A 26,723-nucleotide genomic window follows, 5' to 3' on the forward strand; every position below is an offset into this window, starting at 1 on the left:
CTATAAAGTGTTAAAGGTCATAAGTGTCAGATCTGAATAGCTGTTCACTGTAGAGACCACTGTCCTTGAAAGGGTTGGGAAAATCCCCACCATAATTGAAAACCCATACACGCATGAGTGGACAAGCACATTTTACGTCAAGACGTGACTTTTTGACAGTCATCGACCCTCAGTCTCATATTGGTGTGCAAGCAATGCCCCCTGGTGGTATGGCTGCTGGAGAGCCACTTTTTAATGTATGAGGCATGGCTCTTAATCTGGTTAAATACTGTATTTCTGCTTTAGGAGGTTAACAAACCGAGGTTATACAAAGAGAAAGCAACATTCAGGCTTTGTATATTAAGAAACCTTTATTGACAACATTATCATAGACCAGGAACATTATAGATTACATTTTAAAATGAAGATGTTAATCAGTGAATGTATGGAGCACGGAATCTAATCTTGCTCCTGTCTGCCCTTCCAGCTACTGCTGTGCACTCATGTCTACTGATTGACAGTCCTCCTCCCGCTCCATCATTTCCGGACTGCTAATATCGTCTCAGGCTTGAATACGTGTGATGTGGCTTATCAGGTTTGCATATAGATGCAACAGCAGTTAGAATTATGTCTGCAGTTAGAATTATGTCTCGAGATGACAGGATTATGCACTGCAGTATAGAAAATGTAATGCACAATATTATACTGCGCATCTTATTTGGGGTATTCTAGTCCCAAGGTATAACACTGCTTTACACGCTGCTGTAAAATTTGTGTTGTATGCTATACACAGTAGAACCAATTCAAACTGCACTACACAAATATACAGGAAGGAGCAGAAGTATTTGCACCCCTTGTGATTTTGCAAGTTCATCCACTTCGAAAATAGGTAGATGTCTGAAATTTCAATCATAGATGCATTTCCATTTATAGAGATATAATCTAAAAAATAGAATAAAATAAAAGAATCCGGAACTCGCATTGTATCACATTGAAAATCATTGCTAATATTTAGAGCAGAAACCTTTGTTTGCAATTGCAGAGGTCAAACGCTTTCTGTAGTTCTTTACCAGGTTTTCACATATGGAAACAGGGATTTTGGCCCATTCCTCCACACAATTCTTCTCTAGATCGGTTTTGAGGCTGTCGTTGAGAAACACAAAGTTTCAACTCCATCCAAAGATTTTCTATTGAATTGAGGTCTGGAGAGTGGCTGGACCACTCCAGAACCTTGATATGATTTTTACGCAGCCACTCCTTGGTCAGCATGGCTGTGTGCTTCAGACAATTGTCATGTTGGAAGATCCAACCATGAATCATCTTCAAGTCTCTGACTGAGGGAACGAGGTTGTGGCTAAGATTTAACCGTATATTACACCATTCATCCGCTGCCTTAGGCAGTAAAGTCGTCCCCTTGCCCTTTGCCGAAAAGCAGCGCCAAAGCATGAGATTATCACCCCCATACTTCACAGTGGGGATGCTGTTCTTGGGATTGTACTCATCCTTCTTTTTCCTCCACACACGAAGAGTAAATTTTGCACCAAAATGCTCTACTTTGTTCTCATCTGACCACATAACTTTCTCCCATGATCCCTCTGCATCACTCAGATGGTCCCTGGCAAACCTCAGACGGGACTTCACATGTACTGGCTTCAACAGGGCAACCTTCTGAGTAATGCATAATTTTAAACCATTGCACCGTAGTGTACTACTTACAGTAGCCTTTGAAATTGTGCATCCACCTCTCTTCGGGTCATTGACCAGCTCCTGCCGTGTAGTTCTAGGCTCAGCCCTCACTTTTCTCATTATAAGTGATGCCCCACAAAGAGAGATTTTACATGGAGCCTTAGTCCGAGGTAGATTATCAGTAATATTGAACCTTTCTTTCTAGCAATTGCTGGGACTGTTAATTTATTCTCACCAAGCTGCTTTCCAATTGTCCCATCGCCTTTTCCAGCTTTGTGGAGCTCAACAATTTTTTTCTCTGGTGTCTTTCGAAAGCTTTCTGGTCTTGCCCATGGTAGCAGTTGGATTATGACTGACTGTGGGATGCACAGGTAATAATAATGAGTTCAAACAGGTGGTGGGTGGTTACTCAGAGGTGGACTTTTTTTTTTTTTTTAATGTAGACTGACAACTCTTTGAGTGTAATAATTATTGCTGTTTCTCAGAGGTAAAAATACTTATGAACCCCAGTAAATTACAAATAAATTATTTAAAAAAAACATCCAATGTGATTTCTGAATTTTTTTTTAAAGATTATGTCTCTATGAGTGGAAATGCATGTATGATTTAAATTTCAGACCGCTACGTATTTTCTAAGTGGGTGAACTTGCAAATACTTCTGCTCCTCAATGTATGTACAGGCCTGCAGGCAGGGGTGAGTTGAGAAACTGTCAAACTGTGGCAGTACACAACATGAATTTTGATTCTTGCTTTAGTTTCTTTCCAGGACTTTATTACATCTATGCAAATGTTCAAATCAAGCAATGCGTGAATTCCTTTTGTACAAAGTAAATGAACAACCAAACAAAATAAACATATATTTGCTGTACATCTTTGTGCCAGAAAATCTAAAATTGTCCATAATAGTCATCATATGGTTCCCCATAGTTGGTGGTCTGTGGGCGAGGAATGGTATAATCCTTATTGGGGTCAATTCCCTGAATCACACACCCACACACAAACGAAATATCAGGGCAATTAACACTTGATAAACCGCTGTCATGAAGCAAATTAGTGTGGCTTATCATGGAAAAGGTCACAGTGTGCAATTAAATGCGAGATGGTTAATGGTGACAGTTTATTACTCACGGTCATGGAGAATCCGGACTCGTAGGGTGATTGCAGTGTTGGATCTACTCTCCGGCCTGTAGGCAGAAACATAATTAGCACATGCTGTAATACACTATTGACTCATAATGACAACTGAGATAATAGGAGTGCGGTAGCATGTAATGTATTTTTATACAAAATAATTTTGAGTAGAGGATGCTGATTTATTACTGTAGCAACACCAATTCATTGAACTAATACTTTTCGAAAGATCAATGTGATAACTTCCTAAGATGGTGATAGATGGTTTTTCATTAGCGATTAGCATCAGGATATGAGCATCAAAGTATTGAAATTTATGGGGGAAAAAATCATATCAAACTACATTTAGGCTGTAAACAGGCACAGTGCTACTCAACTTCTGGTCAACAGATGCCAAAGCAATCAAAAAGTGGCGAAGTCAATCATTACTTCTACAACTCCTGGCAAAAAAAAAAGCTATCACGAAAAAAAAGGTTACAATGATCTAAGGAAAAGCTGTCATTGGCTTTGGATGGCGGGATGAAAGTCATAGCTATTGAGTGATAATGCTGGAACTTTTGTTTGGTGCTGTTCTAATGAGATTTATGAAGACTGCCTGAAGAATGTAATTGATTTTATTTCACTTTTGAATTGCTCACAAAAAGGCAAGCTTTACCACTATAATGTTGCCACCAAGTAAAACAATTTTGAGGGCTCTCACCTTTTCTTTTATCAGGCTCATTCTCAAAGCTCCCATTCTCTGTTCCCGCCTTGGGACTGTTCAACCCTGGCATGTCATTATTGGGACTGGTCCAGCCCGCAAAGCTCAGAGGGATCTCCTTAGATTTGGCCTCGCCCCTGCACAGGAAGGCAACTTGCGACAAGCCGTGTCCCATTAACAACACCCAACCATTGGCCACCAAGGCCACGGCGAGCGTCGGGTCGTCCCACTGCGGCCGACGGCTCAACTTGGAATTGCCTCTGGTGAGCATCGCGATCCATGTCACCCAGATGCCGGCGGAGAGCAGGAGCGTGAGGAAGAGGAGCACGGCCTGTTGCCGGCTCTGCTGATGAAATGCCCCCGCGTACCTGTAGTTGTACGTGACGCAGGAGCGACAGAGGAAGTGCATTGACAGAATCAAGCTGATAGCCAGGAGGCACAGGACGTAGATCTGCAACATGACAAACTCCTCTTGGCTGTACTCGCAGGGCTTCTTATCCCGCACCATGACCAGTATGAGCCACTCGGTGGAGATGATCACCTGAATGATGAAAAGTCCCAAAGCCATGGCGGGCTCACCCCAACCTCGAGCGGCCGCGAAGCCTATCAAAGCCAGGCATCGAGCCAACAAGCAAGAGAAGCCCAAGGAGAAGAAGACGCTGAAGAGGAAGATCCTTGTGGGGCACGTCTGAGGGCTGAGCTGGATGATGAAGGAGAAGGTGATAGCAAAGATGCCACCTGTAGCCAACAAAAACATGCTCATGCAAGCTACTATGCTCCCTATGCTGCTACGCTGTTGTCGTAAGGAGACGCAGATCCACAGGGACCAGAGGAGGAGGCCGAGAAGGAGGAACATAGTGAAGAGGAAACCAGATGAGGCCAGAGTCTCTAGGATGATGCCCCACATGGCTCTGCGGTCACACAGGTATCGATAGAGAGGATCTAGTCCTGGACGGCAGCCTGGAACAGCCTTCTGTGCAGTGGAATTCGATAAGTCATTGTTTGTCGTCTCATTACTAATGTTTCCTGTTGATTGGGATAAGCATACGAAGGGGACGTGAAAGAGCAGGACAAGCGAGAATGCCAACTTGTGATCTTCCGGTAAAAAGGCTGGACTCATTTTGGAAATATCCACCAGCTATTTAGTTCCTCCTGATGTGTCCTTGGAAGGTTTTCTTCCTGAAACAAACATGTATTTGTCTTCAAGAAAATGTAAAAACAATTATTTTTAAAAATTGCATGCACGACAAAGATGACAGCAGAGCGATACTTGGCCTGTAAAGACAATCATTTCCTAGTTAACCCCTCCACAGTATGTGCATCTTGAATAATAAAGGAAAAGTTATATATCCCATGTTGCATTGGGGCCATACATCATAAAGGAAGAATGACTCAAAGGAATTGTGGCCTGGAAATATTTTAATCCTGATGAAGTAGCACAAAACATGACAGCACCAATGCGCATAAAATGCTGCATTTGTTTTCATTTTGTAAATTACACCCATATTACAATAAACAATGTAATTTTATTCTAATTTGTACTATGCCTTTTACCAAACTAAAGTCAGGTGGGATATACTCTAGCCAGCCTGTGAGTCCCTTTGAAATTAAATGGATAATAACATTTTCGCGTAACGAGGTCAAAGGTCAGGAAAGGAGTTATGCGATAACTTGTTTCATACTAACAGCAACACTATATTGTTACTATATTGTAGAATATAGATGCTGCTTACTACGCAGTAAGTTAAGTGAGTATGTACTCATGCTCCTTTCAAGATTGATTTCATTTTGAATTTGTGTTAGACTATTTGACCTGCTCAACCAACAGTCGCTGGCATTTCATCACTGACTCTTGTTCTTCTTTGCTTTCTGACCAAAGCATTGGTCCTGAAGGTACTGTATTAGAAAAATTTGCAATATGGTATAGTGTTTGACATGTCTGCCTAACAGTCAACATATTCTAGTCTCATCTCGGGCTTACCTGTATGGATTTTTTTTTTTTTTAAATTTAAGATCATATTGGCTGCCTATTCATACGACAATTACTGTATTTTCAAATAAGACTAGAAAAGTTGCACCTGAGTATAAGTCACAGACTCTGACAGACTACAAAACTAAAGTGCAATTTTTTTTTACAGTATACAACATAACAGGAAAAACAACAGGCAGAGAGAAGACATTAACATGTCAGAACAAGGAAGAGAGGTTTGACTGAGGGCTGCAAAACCAGGTCAAGCTAATGCAAGTTTCACATGAAGAAGGAAAAGCTTTATTCAGCCACAAAACGCGCAATAGTGCAGCAGGATAAGTCAATGAGATTTGCTTTACAGTTCAAATTGAGGAGGCCGGGAGAGCGATTCCCCATTGATAGTAGTAGAATAGTATCATTTCCTCCAGGCTCATAACACAGCCTTTGTTTCATTGGCGTATTTAAATTTGACCCTCATTTGCATCAACGCTGGTTTGATATCACACAGGATGACCAGGCTAAGCGCATGTTTTTGTAATGTGGGAGGGAGTCAGACTACCTGTAGAGAATTCACATGCATTGGAAGACCTGAGATGAGATTCAAACCCAGGACCTCTTGGTTGTGAGGCATATATGCTATCCACTAGCCTACTATCCTGGTCCCACATGAGAAAAATAACACTAGGTCACAATTTTTTGGATAGGTTCCTTAAACTGACTTGAGAACATTTTTGCAACGTTATGTCTGTCTCTCATGTACATGTCCTTAAGGTATTAAGGTGATTCTCAAAATTATGACCTGAACAAGAAAAACATTTTTAGATTCAGCAATGCAAAATTGGTCCTAAATCATTTGAAAAAACACTGACAGTACAAAATATTTTGGGGACAATGACATAATCCGGAAACTCCAGACCTAGAGAACCCTTGAATCAAAATACCTAAACATGGAAACAAAAATCTTAAATAAGTACAGTTTGTTTCTGCACTGTAAGACATATTGAAGTATAAGGCACACCAATATAAGTATATATGTAATATAAGTAATATGTATAAGGCCATATTTGTTAGACTTGAGTAAAACTAATGTGATATTTTAACTCTGCATATTAAAATCGTCTAAAAAGAAAAATTAATTGATTAATTAATGGATTACATATGTTGCTGACCTGTGTAAATTGTTGCAAATCAAAAGTGAAAAATCTCATTCTGCTCAGAAACAGCAACTATTAATATTACTACCAACTCTTGAAGGCCACAACATTAGGTATACTTCCACAAGCTAATTGAATCAATCCAAGCACTGTATGCAAATTAACCCACGTTGTAAAAAAAAAAAAAAACGTTTGCTGTTGGACATAAAATGATTCAAATGTTTTATTCCTCATATTTAGCAATATAAATTGGAAACACTACTCGATAAAATGTTGTTCAACAACACTGCAAAAAACTGAATATCTTGATGCCAGTGTCCATCAAAACCAATCATTATTTTATTCAGCGTTTGTACATGAATTAGATTATTCTATGTAGAAATAGCCATTTCTAACCAAATGTGACACTTACCTTTAATCCTTTGTTTCCCCTCAACCCAGGCTCAATTTGGCTGCAACACACAATGTGTCGGGGCATTGATGCCTACTCAGTGTGTAGTCATGTAGGTTGCTTTAATTCAGACCACTGCCTACTCCAAGATTATCCGAAAAACACGAGCTGTTGACACTACGGAGACACCTGGAGTGGTGTGTTTGTACCTAAGATCCGCAGGTAGGGCGATACTAAGAAAAGCCTGCACCTCATCTCATACTTTCCTCCCTCTGTATTTACTAGGTGGGGCTCACACACCTGAAGGAAGCACATGCACACTCACAAAGGGTGAGTTCACTCCTCCCCAGTTTTCCTAATTCCCCACAGGAATTTGAATCATGCTTCCCGATAACTTTGTGAACTCTACCTGGACTAACTAGAATTCCACAAGCATGATCCTGCTGTGAAGCTGCCCTCAGAGCGACTCTGGGGGTCTGAGCTGGGGTATGAAACCGTTACCACGGTTACCCTGTCATGACAGAAACAATAGCGGACAGTGATGAAATTAGCCTCGGGGTTTGTTGTGTCGATAAATGAGAGTGCTGTTCTCTTGAGCAAGACCATACGTAAGCTTCAATTCATGTCAGGACAAGTTGGAATCTTATGGGGTGTGTTTACTTCCAGCCCAGTTCAGAATTCACCCAAACTTGTCGTATTATAAAATCATACAGAACAAGTGTATGGTTATCAGTAATATCTTTTCGGGGATATTTTTAAACACTAAAAGAAGACCAAATAAATTACAAAGTCTTACGTTTTATAGTCCGTTCATTGTTTTGCCTTGGTTTGAAATGCGTTCAAACAGTAACTTCGTCGATTCAGATGACAGAGCTTTATTTTGGAAAGCAAAAGTAACCATAGGAACCCAAAAGTAGGAAACTTTGGTGATGATTACTCATTTGGACTGAATTTGTTTGAGTGGTTAATTAAAGTTAATCACGGAGAAATTCTGAAAAGACATTACGCAGACTGAGGCTTGAGGGTTTGGGGCACTCATATTTTATATTTATTACACAGCAATGATTCAATTGCAGAAAATAATCATAATGTATAGCTGGCTTCATAATCCTCATGATGCTGTTTCTGGAGTCATTTCATTTTCCTGTGTCCTGTCTGCTCTATGCAATATTGCCAACATACATACAGTGCCTTGCAAAAGTATTCGGCCCCCTTGAACCTTGCAACCTTTCGCCACATTTCAGGCTTCAAACATAAAGATATAAAATTTAAATTTTTTGTCAAGAATCAACAACAAGTGGGACACAATCGTGAAGTGGAACAAAATTTATTGGATAATTTAAACTTTTTTAACAAATAAAGACTGAAAAGTGGGGCGTGCAATATTATTCGGCCCCCTTGCGTTAATACTTTGTAGCGCCACCTTTTGCTCCAATTACAGCTGCAAGTCGCTTGGGGTATGTTTATATCAGTTTTGCACATCGAGAGACTGACATTCTTGCCCATTCTTCCTTGCTAAACAGCTCGAGCTCAGTGAGGTTGGATGGAGAGTGTTTGTGAACAGCAGTCTTCAGCTCATTCCACAGATTCTCGATTGGATTCAGGTCTGGACTTTGACTTGGCCATTCTAACACCTGGATACGTTTATTTTTGAACCATTCCATTGTAGATTTGGCTTTATGTTTTGGATCATTGTCCTGTTGGAAGATAAATCTCCGTCCCAGTCTCAGGTCTTGTGCAGATACCAACAGGTTTTCTTCCAGAATGTTCCTGTATTTGGCTGCATCCATCTTCCCGTCAATTTTAACCATCTTCCCTGTCCCTGCTGAAGAAAAGCAGGCCCAAATCATGATGCTGCCACCACCATGCTTGACAGTGGGGATGGTGTGTTCAGGGTGATGAGCTGTGTTGCTTTTATGCCAAACATATCGTTTTGCATTGTGGCCAAAAACTTCAATTTTGGTTTCATCTGACCAGAGCACCTTCTTCCACATGTTTGGTGTGTCTCCCAGGTGGCTTGTGGCAAACTTTAAACGAGACTTTTTATGGATATCTTTGAGAAATGTCTTTCTTCTTGCCACTCTTCCATAAAGGCCAGATTTGTGCAGTGTACGACTGATTGTTGTCCTATGGAAAGACTCTCCCACCTCAGCTGTAGATCTCTGCAGTTCATCCAGAGTGATCATGGGCCTCTTGGCTGCATCTCTGATCAGTTTTCTCCTTGTTTGAGAAGAAAGTTCGGAAGGACGGCCGGGTCTTGGTAGATTTGCAGTGGTCTGATGCTCCTTCCATTTCAATATGATGGCTTGCACAGTGCTCCTTGAGATGTTTAAAGCTTGGGAAATCTTTTTGTATCCAAATCCGGCTTTAAACTTCTCCACAACAGTATCTCGGACCTGCCTGGTGTGTTCCTTGGTTTTCATAATGCTCTCTGCACTTTAAACAGAACCCTGAGACTATCACAGGGCAGGTGCATTTATACGGAGACTTGATTACACACAGGGGGATTCTATTTATCATCATCGGTCATTTAGGACAACATTGGATCATTCAGAGATCCTCACTGAACTTCTGGAGTGAGTTTGCTGCACTGAAAGTAAAGGGGCCGAATAATATTGCACGCCCCACTTTTCAGTTTTTTATTTGTTAAAAAAGTTTAAATTATCCAATAAATGTTGTTCCACTTCACGATTGTGTCCCACTTGTTGTTGATTCTTGACAAAAAAATTAAATTTCATATCTTTATGTTTGAAGCCTGAAATGTGGCGAAAGGTTGCAAGATTCAAGGGGGCCGAATACTTTTGCAAGGCACTGTATAATGTCAAATAAAATACTTGATTCTGAATGGTAAAATTGTCTCAAATAGCTTTAAGGAACAGCCAACACGTAGTATAAATATCTTTACGTGCAAGACGGTTGCTCAAAGTGTTTAAGTATGCAAATCAAAAATTTGTTAAACCTTTGATAATGGAGAAAATGTTTAAACAGGGGGGGCTGCTCACGAGCACAGCCATTAGCTGACATCATTTTTACCCAGGCACATTCGCACTAGCACACTCAAGCACAGATGCATGTGATAATGAGTGTTAATTATGTCATGTGGGAGGGTGGGCAATCTGGGATACTTTTATTTGGTTGGTTAAAATCACTCAGGGCAGCCACATCTTGGAAATACTTTTTTAGATTGATTTTCTTCTATATTACACATAGGGCATGGGCGACATACAGTATTTATTATACTGTAATCTTACTACAGTGGTACCTCAACAAATGATCCTTTAGACATCCGACGTAAAATTTAACTCGTCATTTGTCTAGACCAGTGGTTTTTAACTTTGGTTTGAACAAACCCCAGGGGTTCGGTGAGTCAGTCTAAGGGTTTGGTGAAGGTTATGACACTCAGGGCTGTACTTTTGGACGCTGACTAAATCTAAGCAAAGTCGTTTTAGACCGGGTTTCGGACTGGTTAGTCCCCAATTTATAGGCTTTATTCCAATTCTTCTATTCCTTTATCTGACTGGAGGAGATACTGGTTTTGCTCAGTGGAAGGTTGACTCTCACTTGGTATGTGGAAGAACAACAGACCTAGGGATCGCGCACTGCATTGAGATAAAAAAAAAAAACAAAAAAAAACAAACATTTGTGTCACATTTTACGCCATGAAAATAGTATGTGAGGCAAAGATGTGATTGAATGATAATGTTGAGATGAAAAAAAATAAGTAGAAACACTGTGAAATGAATCGAGTTTAATTTCATTTTCTAACGTAAAAATCAAACCAAAAGGAAAAATTATTTGTTGTGAATTCACAGCTTATTGGATTTTGTAGATTTTTTTTTTTTTTTCAACATCATGACATTGTGTACAAATTTGGCGATATTTTGTGCAGCGTGTTTCATTAAATTTGATAACATTTGAGATGTAAACATGACAAACTGCACGGTCTAGGTTAGTGCAATTGAGCAGGTTTAATGCTGAACAATATAAGATATATTATTCCAAATTTGAATGAAAAATTACGCATATTGGGGCCAGTCCTGGTTTAGTGGTCTGGTAATGCTGCAGGCATGAAGATAGAAACATACATTTTGGCCTGTTTAAAACATGCTGTGTAAATGAAGAAATATGAATGCAAATTCAGTAAAACCTACCTGAGATATCGATTTTGAATATGGGAAAAAAAAAAAAACATTTTTAATTCCAAAGGATTCGGTTAGCATACGTGGGAGACTCATGGGGTTCGGTACATTTAGCAAGGTTAAGAACCACTGGTCTAGACATATGATGACATCCTTGAAATACGATAATTCATGATAGCGTCGCAATTTCATTGTCTTCCCGCACGACGGACGCACGCCGTTTTTTCTTGTGAGAGAAATCAACATGGGTCCCAAAAGGTTAGTGCAGGTAGTGAAAAAAGGAAATAGGTGACGCTTACCATTAAAATTAAGATGGAAGTGATGGAAAAATATGAGTGTGGTGTGCGTGTCAGCGAACTGGCTCGACAATGCGGCCGGAATATGTCTACGAACTCGAGGATGGCTCTCATTATTGTAACATCGTTAAGGAAGTCGCTAGCTTCGTCAGGTTTTAATTAGTGTATGCATACTGATACCATACCGATACCACCCCGTTTATATATATATATATATATATATATATTTTTTTTTTTTTCTCCCAAAGAGCTACACAATTGGATGTGAAATCATTGCTATCAAGGCTTTGTCAGGCTTTTGCTTACCTTTGCAAAATAGGAAAAAGACTATTATAAAGTATAATACTAGCCCAACAGTAAGAAAGTAAAAATAAGTTCATAATAATAAACTCTGAATGAACTGAGTAAACTTTTTTAACCTCTCAAAGGCCAAACAGTGCATCTTTCATGAAATTATTGTCACATTCTGCTGCTGGTTAGATTGTGTTTTGTTGCTGGGCTGTTAGTGGGGGCGTTCCTGACGTCGCACTTGAATCCGATGCAGGCTCATCAACGCAGCATTTAAGCACGGGTGAGCTCAGAGAAGGCTGCCGAGATATTTGCTTTGCTGATCGCCATTTGACATCTCGCTCGCTACATTTGCTTGTTACGCCCCTGCATTGGGTTTTTTCTGTTAGTGTGCTGCACTCGTTTGTAACCTCTACCCTGTGCAGGTATTTGAGTGTTTTTATTTTGGCTTTTTGGCTCGCCGCCTATCGTCTTAGGTAACCTTCGAGTTTGTAGTATTGAGCTTCGTCGACCTGCTGTCACGGACTCCTTTTGTTATTTCTACTATCCCGCGATCGCGTGTTATTTTTTGTTTGCAATCATTAAACCCTTGTACGTATCCCCCGCTTGTTGTCCGCTTCAAGGTCCAACCTTCTTTCCGCATTTGCGGACGCTAACAATTATAAGTAATAATAATTGACCACAGCATCCCGTCTCTCTATTAGCCTCCTTTTTTCGGGAGGGGGGGAGTCCCTTATTTCTATTTCTGAAAGGTGGCAACCCTACTTTGGAAACAGTTCCCAAATTACTGCAGCATTTCTTTAAGTAAAAGACAAAGTAAAGTTGACGTAGTGAACTGACCAGAGATTGTTGCATCGGTCCAGCGCCCTTCCTCTGGATAGCAGTCCTGCTCTTGCAGGCTCAAACTCGTGTTCACGTTTCGTCTTCAAATGTTTTATCAGGTTCGAGGTATTGAAACTGGCCAATTTAACTCCACATCTCGAAACTTTCAGGCCGCAAATCTTGCATGCAGCCATTGATTTTAATTGACGGGATTTCTATTTTGAAATATTCCCCGACCGCCGCCATGTCGGCGCCGCCAAGCGGCCTTGTCATTGATCAGGAGTGGCTATTGGCCCATTCTCATTGGTCTGGAGCAGGCCAATAGCGATAGCTGCTTGGTGTTCACGTGTCATCACACAACACAGACACAGAATGTAGTGAGCGCCAGGAGAGAAAAAAGGCTGCGGTCAAATGTTATAATAATGGACCGGTAAATGGTATCGGCGCCGTCTTTGTTGGTACTCGCCGATACCGATACCACTATTTCGGGCCGAATCGGCGCCCCCTGACGATACTAGTATCGGTATCGGTGCATCTTTAGTTTTAATCATTTATTTCAGAACTTGTGCAACACAACACGGCTACCGTACGGCATAGTCGACGCCAACAACAACAGAACATGAAAAGAGAAAGTAAAAGCTTCCCACTCTTAAGCACCTCTTTCACTCTCATGTCAGTCACACGTTGCATTCTGGAACAGTATACATAACACAACCGCCACATTAGAACCTGATTTGTTACATTACAACTGTTATTAAATTATTATTCTGATTTGTATTTATAATCAGGGGTGAAAGAGGGGCGGAACAAAACCCCATGCTAAAAACAACCTGCTTGGCTGCCACACAGGCACCTCCAACAGGAAAACAATCTACTATAGTCAGATGTACATACACAAGTGTTAACAACAAGCATAATGAAGTACTTGTGTAGCGTCATCCGTTTCCACCAATTTTTATTTTTCATTTATTCCACGGAGAGCATGGAGTTCTCCTAGCGTGTGTATGATGAGTCGTGTCGATGTGTGCATGCGCTTAGCATACCACCCTCCCTGACCGGGGCTTCAGTTGCCGATTCAATTGGCTAATATACTGACATGTGATCAGCATGGATAGTTAGCCTCATTGGTTCATGTATTCTGGGACAAAAAAAAGAACAAGCTTGTTGAATTAATGCAATAAAAAAAGGGCGAAGCAACAGAAAACTGATCAGATTTTTAAGAGAAAGGAAAGAGTTGTAGAGACTTACCGTATTGGCCTGAATTTAAGACGGTGTTTTTTTTGCATTGAAATAAGACTGAAAAAGTTGGGATTGTCTTATATTCGCGGTCTAGACATTATACCCATTCACGGCGCTAGATGGCGCCAGATATCATTGAAGCGATGTTCTGTCATGACAGATCTCAGCTACTCTCTAGTTTAACCAATTTGCATTATTTTATTGCAATGTTTTTCCTTATTCAAATTTGTTTCAAGACTACAGTTAGAGTTAGACCTCACTTTGATGGTTAATGCAGTTATTGCAATTTTTTTGTTTTATCACAACAGATTACTTTATTTACATTTCAAAAACCAGAAACCATTCATTTACGAATGTGATTGCACTTTAGTTTACATATTTAAATGTTCAGACATTAAGATTTGAATGAGGCAAAATAACATGCTTTTTCTCTCAAATATGTTGTTATAATCATTTGTTTCAGATGGACTGTAATTATTTTCTGTATAAAAATTAATTTGGTGAACAAAAAGTCTTTTTTTTTAAACTTGAGTCTTGAAAAAGAGGGGGTCGTCTTATAATCAGGGCCGTCTTATATTCGGGCCAATACGGTATTTCATCTTATTTTCTCTGATGGGGAGGTTCAGAATATAATGCCTGACACCATAAATAATGAAAAGAAAATTCTGTTTTTTTTTTTCAATTTGAAAGCTTTGTGGTCCTTAAACGTTTTTTTTTTTTTTTAATTGAATTTTTTTATTTATTATTAAATTAATTTGTATATACAGTATGTTCTCCAATTCGTATTATAAATGATACAACGAGCATTAGATGCAGTTCTCGTGGTAAAACAAATATAACTATAGTGAGATTGAACACAATAAGGTTTTAAACATTTTTTACTGCAATTAGGGCCACAACTGCTTGTCTCAAATTTGATACATTTGGCAGTCTAGTTTATGTGGACTTTGGACTTATTTTTGTTCATTTACCTATGTTAGGTTACTTATTTCCTCCATCCATCCATTATCTTCCGCTTAGTCCGGGGTCGGGTCGCGGGGGCAGCAGCTTTAGCAGGGAAACCCAGACTTCCCTCTCCCCAGCCACTTCAGCCAGCTTCTCCGGCGGGATTCCAAGGCGTTCCCAGGCCAGCCGAGCGACATAGTCTCTCCAGCGTGTCCTGGGTCGACCCCGGGGCCTCCTGGTGGAAACGGATGACCGGCAGGAGGCCCCGGGGTCGACCCAGGACACGCTGGAGAGACTATGTCGCTCGGCTGGCCTGGGAACGCCTTGGAATACTTATTTCCTTGTAATATAAAAAAGTCAATAATTGTGTTATCTTCAAAATATATTGCATTTTCACTTTGCATAATGTAAGTCATTTGTACTTAATTTGTTCATGTATGTTACTTTAAAATACAATTATGAATGAAAATCTGTGGTTTTGGTGGGTTTCTAGCCACTTTCACCCCTGTTTATAATATATTTTTCTTAATGTGTAATTGCTATTTGTAATTGTACCTGCAATATTTATAAGGATTTAGCATAGGTTTTTGGGCTGTAGAACGAATGAATCAAATTATAATGTATTGTCATGGGAAAATCCCATTCAACGACCATTTGGACTTACAAACAAGGTCTTGGAACGACTTAAATTAGCATGTAGAAGTACCACTGTACTGTATTTGTACTATATTGAAATTATAATTGAAATCTGACATCATTTTTTACTTCATGTAGGCCACACTTTTGTTGATGCATTTCATTTAACCTTTTTCATCCAAAAATTTTCCAGAAATGTAAACATCCAAATCAGGTGTCATTTATAGCCCCTTTAAATAATCAATAATAAACAAAATTTTAAAATAATTGTGACCGGTGGGTTGAATGGGTTAATACTGTGGCCTACATGACCCAAAATGTGATGTCCACGTTTGTGGAGGCCAAGTTTTTAATGTGGTTGGGGTACTTTTTTTAATTGCCAAAAACGGTTACTTGCCCTATATAGGGTTTGAAAAATGGGTACTTTTTTTTTAATTGCCAAAAACAGTTACTTGCCCTATATAGGGTTTAAAAAATGTTAAATGCTGATGAAAAGTGACTAAAATATAGTGGAAAACTTATTTCTTGAATAATGTTTTCTCTCCCCTTATTTGTGCTGTAAGCACCCAAATACAAAGAAATACCTGCACAAACTCTTTCTTATGGAATAATTGATTGACCTGGTAGCTCAATTTCCTTTTTGGCAAAAAACAAACAAACAAAAAAAACTTTAATTATTTTTTAAATCATCTGCAATGGAAAAAATGATATGAAGGGTTAACAGGTTTTTGGGAAAAAAAGAGAATACATAGTGAATAATTCCAAAAAGAAAGCCATTTAATGCAACTATTCAGACGCGTCAGTTCACATTACATTTGCTCTGTTTTGTGCTTGCGACAAATTTGCAGTAAAGTACAGTATCAACCATCTCTAGGAAGGGAGAATAGAAAGGATTTTAAAGGGGGTGAAAGTGCATTATAGTGTTCACCAGTACAGCGTCCTGCATTCTCTCCTTGATGTTTACAGTGACCTTGTGAAGTCTTCCAATGCAATATAACAAGGATACAAGTAAAAAAGGGAACAAGTGGAAACACGGTACAAAGTATTTACACTTAAATCGACAGCTAGAAGCAAATCAAACTAGTTTCGACCAGTTTTACTCGCGTCCTTTGGCGTGGGTTGGGTAGGTGGCACTCTATGATAGAAGGAAAGTTAGAAAGGAAAGGGTACGTCACGAATTTCTCGTCAATCAAGTGTTTTATATACTGTAAAACAGTATGATATGGATAATAATAAAAAAATAAGAGTCATTAAGCTCTCCTTCCACTTAGTGGAGAGAGGCAAGAGGTAGATGACGAGAAGGGCATTAAGGGGGTCGCTGGCCGCCTTATCCCGACGAGCCGAGCGTTGACGCAGAGAGGAAAAGAGCTTTAAATGATGCCGTATTTGGCCAGGTCGCTGAGCTCCATGTCGCCAAAGGCTTCCCATGGGCACACGACCGTGATGTCTGTGCCAAGACCCTCCATGCCGGGAATGTCATCACCAAACCTGGAAATGAGGAACACAATCAAGATATGAGCAATGCTCATGTATCCAAGTATTTTTAGCGAATACTTGGTGTAAAAATTCTAAGAACTAATTTACAGTTTTAAGGAATATTTACCCTTTTTGGCCTGGTTTGGGGGCCTTGCTCTTGAATGTGCGAGTCTGCCTCTGCTTGAATTTGGGTGGGCCCTTCTTGGGTGTGGTGGGGCCAGTGGCCCCGCCAGGTGCCAGGGCGCTTCCTGCCGGGGGGGCGGCGTTCATTTTACTCTAAAAAAAATAAAATAAAAAGTTTTCCTCCAAGTTTACAACAACATCTCTTTGTTTATTCCCTTTCAATCCGGTCCTCTGTCAATAATCCATTTAGTGCCGCTGCACTAATCTTCACAGATTATGCAAATGAATTCAAACAAGTAGATTAACTCTAATCCCACTTTGATCCACCATAGGCTAATTGCCCTTCCTCGACAACAAGGATGTTGACTGTCCTGTACACAATCTACTGTATTAAGAAATTCCCTCCCTAATATATGATAATGATCACTTTTGATTGACACTGTTCATTTAACCATGTCTATGCCATTAGGGTTATTTTAATTTGTGTGGAAATGGACAATGCACATAAGACGTCCACTTGCAGTCAAAATTAAACACTATCACGTCACATATGATTGTCCTGTTAACTCATTCACTGCCATAAGCAGTGATAGGCGTTAAATCCATTTTTTGTACTGGGATGGTTGGTATTGAGTTATTACGGGGGGCCTTCCCAGTCAAAACTGATTGGCTGTCTAGCAGTGTCAATAGTAGCCAATAAATTAAACACTCTTTTATGGGTTTTGCAATGCCGAAAATTTAGTCATCCGTTGCTGCGACAACTCGCACGAATGTCAATCCTGTTTACAGCAATTGCTACCTACCTACTATTTCTTTTTCATCATCATAAAAGATGCTCTAAAGTCTTGTCATACGCTTTAATGACCTTCACCCAAAAGCGTCTGCGTGATTTATGTCATATCAAATACAAACTTGGAACCTCTGCTACAAATTTAAAAAGCAAAAAGTCTGAGTTCAAAAGCACCACTACAGCACTTCTGATTGTTAGTTCTTACCTGTTGGAGCTATCCCAAGAGGCCGCCACTGATCTCTTCTCCTCCTCCTACTGCTTTGTCTTTCCGTTTGTGACATTTGCCGTCTGTGCAGTGCTTTTATATCTCTATCTCTAATCCCTTCAGACACCTCTTTCCAGTCACGTGGTCCCCAAAGGTCACCTAGACTATTGCAGAACTCTCAGGCTTTGCTGTGTGACCCAAAGTCAGAGGTCAATCTGCAAGGATTTGATGTGGTTTATCCCTCTAAAACCTTAGTACGCCTGACATGAGATTTGCAGTAGAAGAGAAAGAGCAATACCTGGTCGCGTTTCTGGTACATGTGCGCGGCTGAGCTCCCATGTGATTGCTGTTTTTTGACCTTCTACTGAACATATGAAGGAATGTTTACACGCAAAGGACAAAAAAAAAAAGCACAAAATTAAATCACTAAAGTATCAGAAACCTTATGCTGTGTAAAGTATAAACCACATAAAACATGACCTGTTGCAAATACTGTAAGCGCAGTATTATTATAGAGATTCTTTTTTTAAAAAAACTTTATACATCATTTTGTACCTAATTTATATGGAAAATAAATGTTAAAATGTCCCATTGTAGAGGTTTTCTTTAACTGTAAAATATGATTTTATCGAAAATAATCTTGTTCACAGATAAGTCGTACCGTACTATAAACTGCACCTACCAAATTTGACAAGAAAACTACTTTTTCATGTACTATACACACACACACACACATATATATATATGGCGGAAAACACAGACAAGACTGAAAAAACAGTTTCTGCTCTCGCACCCCTCTTTAAAATAAACTGCTGTATTTTCAGCCAAAAGAACTGTTGTGTTTGATAGAACAATATGTCGATATGCTGCCAAAGCAGATTCGTGGCGCACTAAGCCTCTGAACTATTTTTAATTTGTCCATTTTACTATGAAAACCCCCGTTTACAGACGTCGCGCAACCGCTTTTGTTTCAACCTAGCCATAAAAAGAAGGTAATTATATTTATTATTCAAAATGTCTGCGATTTTTAGCTTAGAATCATTAATTGATGTCTAAATTTTAGTTTAAAAAAAACCAAACGACTTTAAAAAATGATTCACTCGCATATTTTTAACTTTTAAACGAATTACGTCACAACGAAAAATTTGGCGTCTGTAAAAAAGTCACAGATATCTACCTCATAACTATCGCTTAATTGTATTTTTTTTGTTACTGACGCATTTTCCCCAATATGTGAGATGATAAATAATTGATCCAAACAAAAAAAAAAGGAAAAAAAAAAACATTTAAAAGGGTAACTATATGAAAAAGAATATCTCTACCACTCCTTGTAGTCTGCGATTTCTGCATCGCGACTATTGTTATATCACCATGTTTCACCCAAAAAATCCGCCAAAAATCCCGCTGTGGCCACTCACAGCTGTGTCTTGACACCCGGTGATACATGTTAGATGGATTTTTTGGATTGAAACAAGATCAGTATGCGATAATGTCTCGTTAAAATCGTGGCGTCTTTAATTCTGCTCTCGCGTGCTCTCGCCTCCAATTAGGGTTTTGCTGTTTAAAATTTTTTTTTTTTTTTAAATGCCTTCCAGTTTAAAATTTTTGTTCCTACAGAAAATTGAGATTTTAAGCTTTCCTGTGATGTATCACACATGCATTTCGGACAATTTTGAAAGTTGGCTAAATTGAGGGTCTCAGAGCGGAACTTCAAGTCACCTGAGTGTTTTCCGCCATATATACATATATATATATATATATATATATCTGTTTGTATGTGTGTGTGTGTGTGTATGTGTGTATATATATGTATGTATATATGGCGGAAAACACAGACAAAACTGAAAAAGCAGTTTCTGCTCTTGCACTCCTCTTTAAAAGAAACTGCTGTATTTTAAGCTAAAACAACTGTTGTGTTTGATAGAACAATGTCTATATGCTGCCATAGCAGATTCATGGTGCATGAAGCCCCCGAACTATTTTTAATCAGTCCATTTTACCCTGGAAAACCCCGTTTACAGACGTCGCGCAACCGCTTTTGTTTGAGCGCAGCCATAAAAAGAAGATAAGTAATTAATATTTGTTATTCAAAATGTCTGTCATTTTTAGCTTACAATCATCTAATATTTAGTTTAAAAAAAAAAAAAAAAAAAAGACTTAAAAAAATTATTCACGCGCATATTTTAAATGTTTAAACAAATTACGTCACGATGAAAAATTTGGCGTCGGTAAAAAAGTCACGGATATATACCTCATAACTATCGCTTAATTGTAATTTTTTTGTTACTGTCGCATTTTCCCCGAGATGTTAGATGATAAATAATCGATCCAAACAAAGAAAAATTGAAAAATAACATTTAAAAGGGTAACTATATGAAAAAGAAAGTCTCAACCACTCCTTGTTGTCTGCGATTTCTGCATCGCTACCCTTGTTATATCACCATGTTTCACCCATAAAATTTAAAAAAAAAATTCCGGCTGAGGTCATTCACAGCTGTGTCTTGACACTCGGTGATACATGCTACATGGAGTTTTTGGATCGAAACACGGTAAGTAGGCGTTAAAATATCTCGTTAAAATTGTGGCATCTTTAATTTTGCTCTCGCGTGCTCTCGCCTCCAGTTAGGGTTTTGCTGTTTAAAAAAAAGTTTTTTTTTTTTTTTTTTTTGTTTTTTTTTAATGCCCTTCCATTCAAAAAATTTTCTTCCCCCATAAAATTGAGATTTTAAGCTTTCCAATGATGTATCACACATGCATATAGGACAATTTTGAAATTTAGCCTAATTGGGGTCGTAGAGCGGAACTTCAAGTCACCTTAGTGTTTTCCGCCATATATATAGTATAAGCCACACTGGACGATAAGCCACAGGGATAGTCACACCTAAAGACTGCTGTTGTCGCGAGACTATAATATTTTCAACTTGATATCTATACTCCAAAAAATACTCAATACCATTTTCAATGCTGCAGAATTTTTTTTTTTTTTTGGGGGGGGAACTCTTTCGGTGCCATTGGACAATGATAGTCTTCTAGTCTTGTGGCTCTTGAAAAATTAAAACTCTTTAAAAGGGTTTATGACAAGTAGATTTCCAATGCATTTGAAGTGGGAGGGTGGCAGCGAATGAATGTTCGTTGAGCTTGAGTTACCAAGGAAAATGGAAAAGTATCCTCCCTTACTATCAAGAGTCGCACGGAATCAAATTTACCCCATGACAACAAAATTCTCATAACCTGTGTTAGCCCATAAACCAACTGATAACTGAGTAATCAATTATCATATCCCGATTCAACATTTCAGTATCAATACAATTCAATACTTTTAACAACCCTACTAAAGACTTGCATATTATCAGCCTGCAAAATCCACATATAAGACGCATTGGACTATAAACCGCAGGGTTCAAAGCGGAGGGAAAAAGTCGTGGCTCATAGTCCAAAAATTACGGTAGTAAACCTTTGATATATAGTACTAAAGATATCAATGATCTGATCTCATGCTAAGAAATAATGCCCGATGACATAATTTTTTGAGGATTAGAATTGTTTTTTCAAAGATCTATTTCCAGACATGGAGTTCACTGACCTTTCAAAAGTTTTTGTTATTAGTGGAATTTCCAATATACTGTATATTTTTTTTAATATATGAGTTAATATATCCCAAAAAAAAAAATCTAACCCAACCCAAACCGCGGGTGTACATTCAACAATATCGATAGATCCTCAAAATTAGGTGTCTCGAAATTGGACTCAGGTGCAAAAATATGTGATTGGGACAAGGGCATAGATTTGCGTAGGGACATAACACTACCAACTTTTAAGGGTGCTCAAACTGTCCCCTTTTAAGCAACCTTATTTGCATGATATGATGAGTTCAGATAAATAGGTAATTTAGAATGCCTTCCCATATGTTATAAGGATAAGATTGACCCTAACATTATTTAGTGAATTATTTTTATTATGTTCAGACTTACATTTACCCCTTTTCACTTGCTGGAAGTGCCGGTCATTTTTTTTCAATTGTTTGATTGGCTCATGACTTTCATTTATTTGAAATGTATTAATTTATTTCCTACATTATTTATTTAAAAAATGTTATTTGCTGCCTATGCAAACATTTTTTCCATTAATTATACATTAATCATAATCGAGGTAAAGATTTTTCATTTTTTGTTGAGTTTGGCTGTGCTTGTGGACAAAAGCAGTGGTGTTTTACCTGAAGGAAGACTCCATTTTTATGTTTTATGTATTTTATATTTCTGACTAAGAAGTTTTTTTTTTTTCAGATATATTTAACTTAATTATTTAGACAGATAATGTTGAGTTGTCTTAAGACAAAGGTTTATTTTTTGCATTCCTGGATAGATATTTGAGATAGAGATTATTAACAAGTTTGTTTTCAATTCAATGTTAATATAATTTATGTTCAAATATTGCAATTTCGATTGGCAAGTTTTCATAATGTTTCTGTAGTAGTTTTTGAAAACAAAGGTTTGAATCGAACGGTGTATCACCTAAACCAATACACATGTAAGTTAGTCGAAGTCAATACAGATTTATTTTGCATTGATCATTTCGTGAGAAATGTAGCCCTGCTCCCCGTTCACCCAATCTGTTTGGTCTTATTCATGTTCCGTCCCCAGCAAAAAGTGTACATACAGGTGATGCTGTTATATCGTCCCTATCAATGTTGAGACCAAATCTACGCCCTGGAATTGGGATATCCTTGTGGTATACTGTATATCGCTCTTTTAATGTAACTTTTGAATATTCTAATCTGTTTATATATCCATCAATTTTCAACACTACAGGGATTTGTTGTGTTGGAGCCCATCCCAGCATCACATCAAGCAAAAAGCAGACTACTCCCTGGACTGGTCACCACTGGGTCACAGGGCAGCCATTTGCTGAGTGAGCCAAAGGTAGGTGAAAGTACCACTACATCATCACTGATACTATGTTTTTAGGGTTTTTTTTTTTTTTTTGCAAATGTTTTTATTAGTCATTATTGTTGTAAGGGCTGAGTAACCATGCTATTATTTTAAAAGTACTGTACAATTATATGAATCTTAACCTCATTACAACCTCAGAGCAAACCTGTTTGCTTTGCATTGCTGTCAAATGGAAAACTATATAACGCATTTGCAAAATGTACTGTACTTTTTAACCAGGTTGCCTGGTGCCAAATGAGGGCAGTTCAATGGCTAAGCCTCTTTAGCTGCATGTGGGCTGCACAACGGAAAGACTTGATGCACACACTGGATAAATGGATCTTCAACATAAAGGTCAGTTGCTAGGAAGCTTTATGAGGCAGACCATCATATTTAGTAAAGCATATATATATATTAGCATTCTGAATAAAGTACTTAAAGTATTTAACACATTGGCTGCCAGTGGTGGCGATAGACGTCTAATCCATTTTGACTGAGAGGTCTGACATCGATCATTCAATCGCTGCCAGCCCTCCAGTCAAATTAGATTGGACGTCTATCGCTGTCAACGGCAGTGAGACATGCGTTGAGTTAATTTGATATCCCTCTCAATGGCAGTGAATAACCTTAGTGAAATCATGAAAATGTGAATAGTCGAGCTCAAATGTCAAAAGTGTGACATGTTTACTTGTTAATCAGTAGCGCCTTTTACACTTCCTATGAAAACACACCGACATGGCGAGGGGTGGCAAAGTTGGCGCTAAGTATTTCACACTCCACAATTATAAAAAGTTGCACATCTATGTTGTAGGCAAAGTATTTTCCATCCACTTTAAGGACACATTAACAAATGTAAAGTAACAGATCTGTTAAATTTTGAGTGGGAACAGGGGCGCTGGATGTCACTTACAGCAGGAGGTGTTGAGGATCTTTTTTTTTAGTTTTTCCGATCCAAAAACAGCCATTTCGTTCCAAATTTGTCATGCTAGTGTTTTCTCCATACAAGGCGTGCACAATGGCAGTACACACGCATGCTGGATGGTTTATGTACTACTACTAGGCCATCACAACGACTACGTTCTAATTTCACCAACAGTGTGTGTTGGAGTTTTTGTATTGGAAACAAAAGCACCAGTGTAATATAATGCAATTTCCCACAGCTCTACAGCGCAATGACACACAAACACATTTGAAAATTGAAATCCTCGGTTTAATGCGCACTTTTAACAAATAGCGCCTTATTCAGCGTGACCCGATAGCAAGCAAGGTGTAAGGTGGTGACCATGCTATTAAAAAAAAAAAAAAAAAAAATCAACATATGTATTTATTTTATCCCCAAAGTGTAAATACACAATTCTTTCAATATGTTTTATTTATTATTTATTTCCCCCCCCCCCCCCAAAAAAAATCCACCAAAACACTTTTTTTCTCCCCAACATCAGCTGGTGCTGCAACAATCTCGGCACCCCACTTCTTGGCCACTGAGTGGGAAGATTGTTTTTTTTGTTTTGTTTTGTTTTTTTTAAATTTGAGTTTTACTTGTAGTGATAGAAGTTCATCACTACAAGTAAAACCCCCTACAAGTAACCCCCCCCCACACACACACACACACACAATGGAACGAAAACCATAGGTTTTATCTAAACTCTCCGGTGTGAAAATCTTTCTCTGCTGTACATTAAATTTAAAATATTATAATAAGATCAATTAGGAGCATAGTGGAACATGGTTAAAACATTTAACTTTACAATTGGGAGATGATGGTTGAAATTTCAGCTCTGGATTACCCAAGCACATGTTTGTTTGTTTGTTTGTTTGTTTGTTTGTTTGTTTGTTTCTATGTGTGAACTCCATCTCTCTCCTACAATACACAAACATGCATGTTAGGGTCATTTATATTCCTTTCTTATAGCATCTAGGAATACATGTCCACTTTACCTTTCTCCTGATAGTACATTAATTGTTGTATGGTTGGCATATAAACATACTATTTGGTTTCATTGGCCTAGATTGCAAGTATGTGTAAAACAAAATATTTTTAATTGAAAAATCTTTATCATTTTTTATGTGCTGCTACTTGTCCCATTGCTGCTGTAAAACTGGAATTTTCCCATTGTGAGAAAGACGTAAATGTGATACCGACCATTCATGCGTTATTTAAAACGTATGAACATAGACTTGATATGAATGAAGTTATAAATGATCTGAGGTCACAGCCAATGAACAGGGTTGGAAACATGTAGTGCTGAAGCCCCTACAGTATTGTAGGTTAATGGGTCAGTCTTCTGGTGCAGCCACACGTACACTCTAATACTTGTAATTAGATTAACGAAGGGGCCTTGGAACAGAAAAACAAATGAGATTTTAAGGCTAACGTATTGAGAAAGAAAAAAAAATCTTGCCATGGTGCTGTAGGTACAGTATCATGGTTTTCTTTTTTTTTTTTGGTGTAACAAAATGGAACACTGCTCAACCTTATTTGTCCCTATGGATACTCTTACTTCTTCCAACATTCCATACACATTATACGCTTTATTAAAGACTCTAAATCAAGGGCCCAACATGTTTTTGTCATTGAAAACAGTGTAATTATAGTTGCCCTCAAAAGGATGATTATAAACTGAAACAATATAAATGCATTGGCCGACTTGCGTACAAATTCTGCACAGTAGCACACATACCCCTAGCTGCGCTCTCAGTCCGACCCCTTAGCCACAACATTATGGCCACATACAAATAGTCTTTACAAACCAGGCGCATGTGACTTAACAATTTGTAAAATTTTACTCTTTAGATTTTCCTTGACAATCCATCAGCAATTTTGATCAATTTGAGGACATTTCCTTCTGTACTGAGCATTTTTGCTAAAGTCATTCTTTCAATGAATGGGGACCTGAAAAAAAGTTCCAAATATGTTACTGTCCCACCATGCCACCTTCATAATGTGAATTATTTTTAAACAAGAATAACGTAGAAAAATGCCTGTCTTTATTAGATGCTTCATTGAGTGAGTCCAGTCAGATCCACTCCCACTTTGACGCTCACACTGCTGAGAACAGCCTATCACTTACACAATGAGTTGCCACAGCACACTTATGCAATTTTAACGATGACTGACACAAGTGTACCAAGGTTCTCTGGCAAGATCAAAGATACAAACCTGTCAATCATCGTTAACTTTAAGTACCAAACGTAAGCTGAACGGTTTGGCTGCACTGCTTAGGAGGAGGGAGGGTGAGAGGCTGTGGCGCTGTACGAGCATGAAGCAGAAAAACACGAATACATTTTTTAAAGATTAAAAACCTGACCCTTTTCGCCCATTGCCGATCCTCTGAAAAATAGTGGAATCAGATCGGGACATCCCTAATTATAGACAAGTTTCTGAGGTACTTCCGCTTCACTTCCACATGTCTGCCAGGAACTATCGTTTTAGAATTTCTCCATCTAAAACAACAGTGTAGCTGGAGTACCATTACTCATCAAAATCCCTTAAGAAAGACAATTTGGAAATACCTTCTCCATCTGCCATCATCACGACAGAGGAGGACAACATGTTCATGAAGGCAGGAGGAGGACAACATGTTCATGAAGGCAGATGTGGAACCAGTCTCGTGCCACAACAAAGACCGGGTGTTTTTGTAGCCATGTTGCTGCTGTGTTATGGAAGGTATGTGCTTCCTATCCCTGCATTATCATGTGTCCGGTTCTCAAAAAATACTAAAGCTAAAATCTTGTGCATGAAATGACTTGTTGCCTTTGATATTTTTATTTCGATTATGATTGTAATTATGATGATCTTTAATATTATCCACTACAACTACTGTAC

At 38.6% G+C, this 26,723-nt stretch overlaps 2 protein-coding genes and 1 long non-coding RNA gene across 4 annotated transcripts; 1 reads left to right on the forward strand and 2 right to left on the reverse strand.

Moving 5' to 3' along the window:
- Positions 1-331: 331 nt before the first annotated feature.
- Positions 332-7,308, reverse strand: LOC130904870 (G-protein coupled receptor family C group 5 member D). 2 transcript variants are annotated; one of them, XM_057817951.1, is made up of 4 exons: positions 7,032-7,308; positions 3,497-4,675; positions 2,794-2,849; positions 332-2,642 (listed from the first exon to the last, which is right to left on the reverse strand). In XM_057817951.1, exons 2-4 carry the CDS (start codon positions 4,614-4,616, stop codon positions 2,553-2,555), a joined length of 1,266 nt encoding a protein of 421 aa, XP_057673934.1. In that variant the 5' UTR covers positions 4,617-4,675; positions 7,032-7,308; the 3' UTR covers positions 332-2,552. The 2 variants fall into 2 exon arrangements, with proteins under 2 accessions (XP_057673934.1, XP_057673933.1); XM_057817950.1 differs by lacking the exon at positions 7,032-7,308 and having other exon boundaries at positions 3,497-4,840.
- On the forward strand, positions 6,990-23,374 carry LOC130904872 (uncharacterized). Its single transcript, XR_009060921.1, has 4 exons — positions 6,990-7,232; positions 7,296-7,340; positions 22,778-22,888; positions 23,138-23,374. It is a non-coding gene; the product is annotated as an uncharacterized LOC130904872 (long non-coding RNA).
- Positions 16,132-18,043, reverse strand: LOC130904871 (retinal cone rhodopsin-sensitive cGMP 3',5'-cyclic phosphodiesterase subunit gamma-like). The gene is made up of 3 exons (XM_057817953.1): positions 17,970-18,043; positions 16,979-17,127; positions 16,132-16,863 (listed from the first exon to the last, which is right to left on the reverse strand). The coding sequence occupies exons 2-3, from the start codon at positions 17,119-17,121 to the stop codon at positions 16,746-16,748; spliced, it is 261 nt and encodes an 86-aa protein (XP_057673936.1). The 5' UTR covers positions 17,122-17,127; positions 17,970-18,043; the 3' UTR covers positions 16,132-16,745.
- Positions 23,375-26,723: the final 3,349 nt, after the last annotated feature.

This window comes from Corythoichthys intestinalis, chromosome 16 (assembly GCF_030265065.1).
Source record: "Corythoichthys intestinalis isolate RoL2023-P3 chromosome 16, ASM3026506v1, whole genome shotgun sequence".
Taxonomy (NCBI): domain Eukaryota; kingdom Metazoa; phylum Chordata; class Actinopteri; order Syngnathiformes; family Syngnathidae; genus Corythoichthys; species Corythoichthys intestinalis.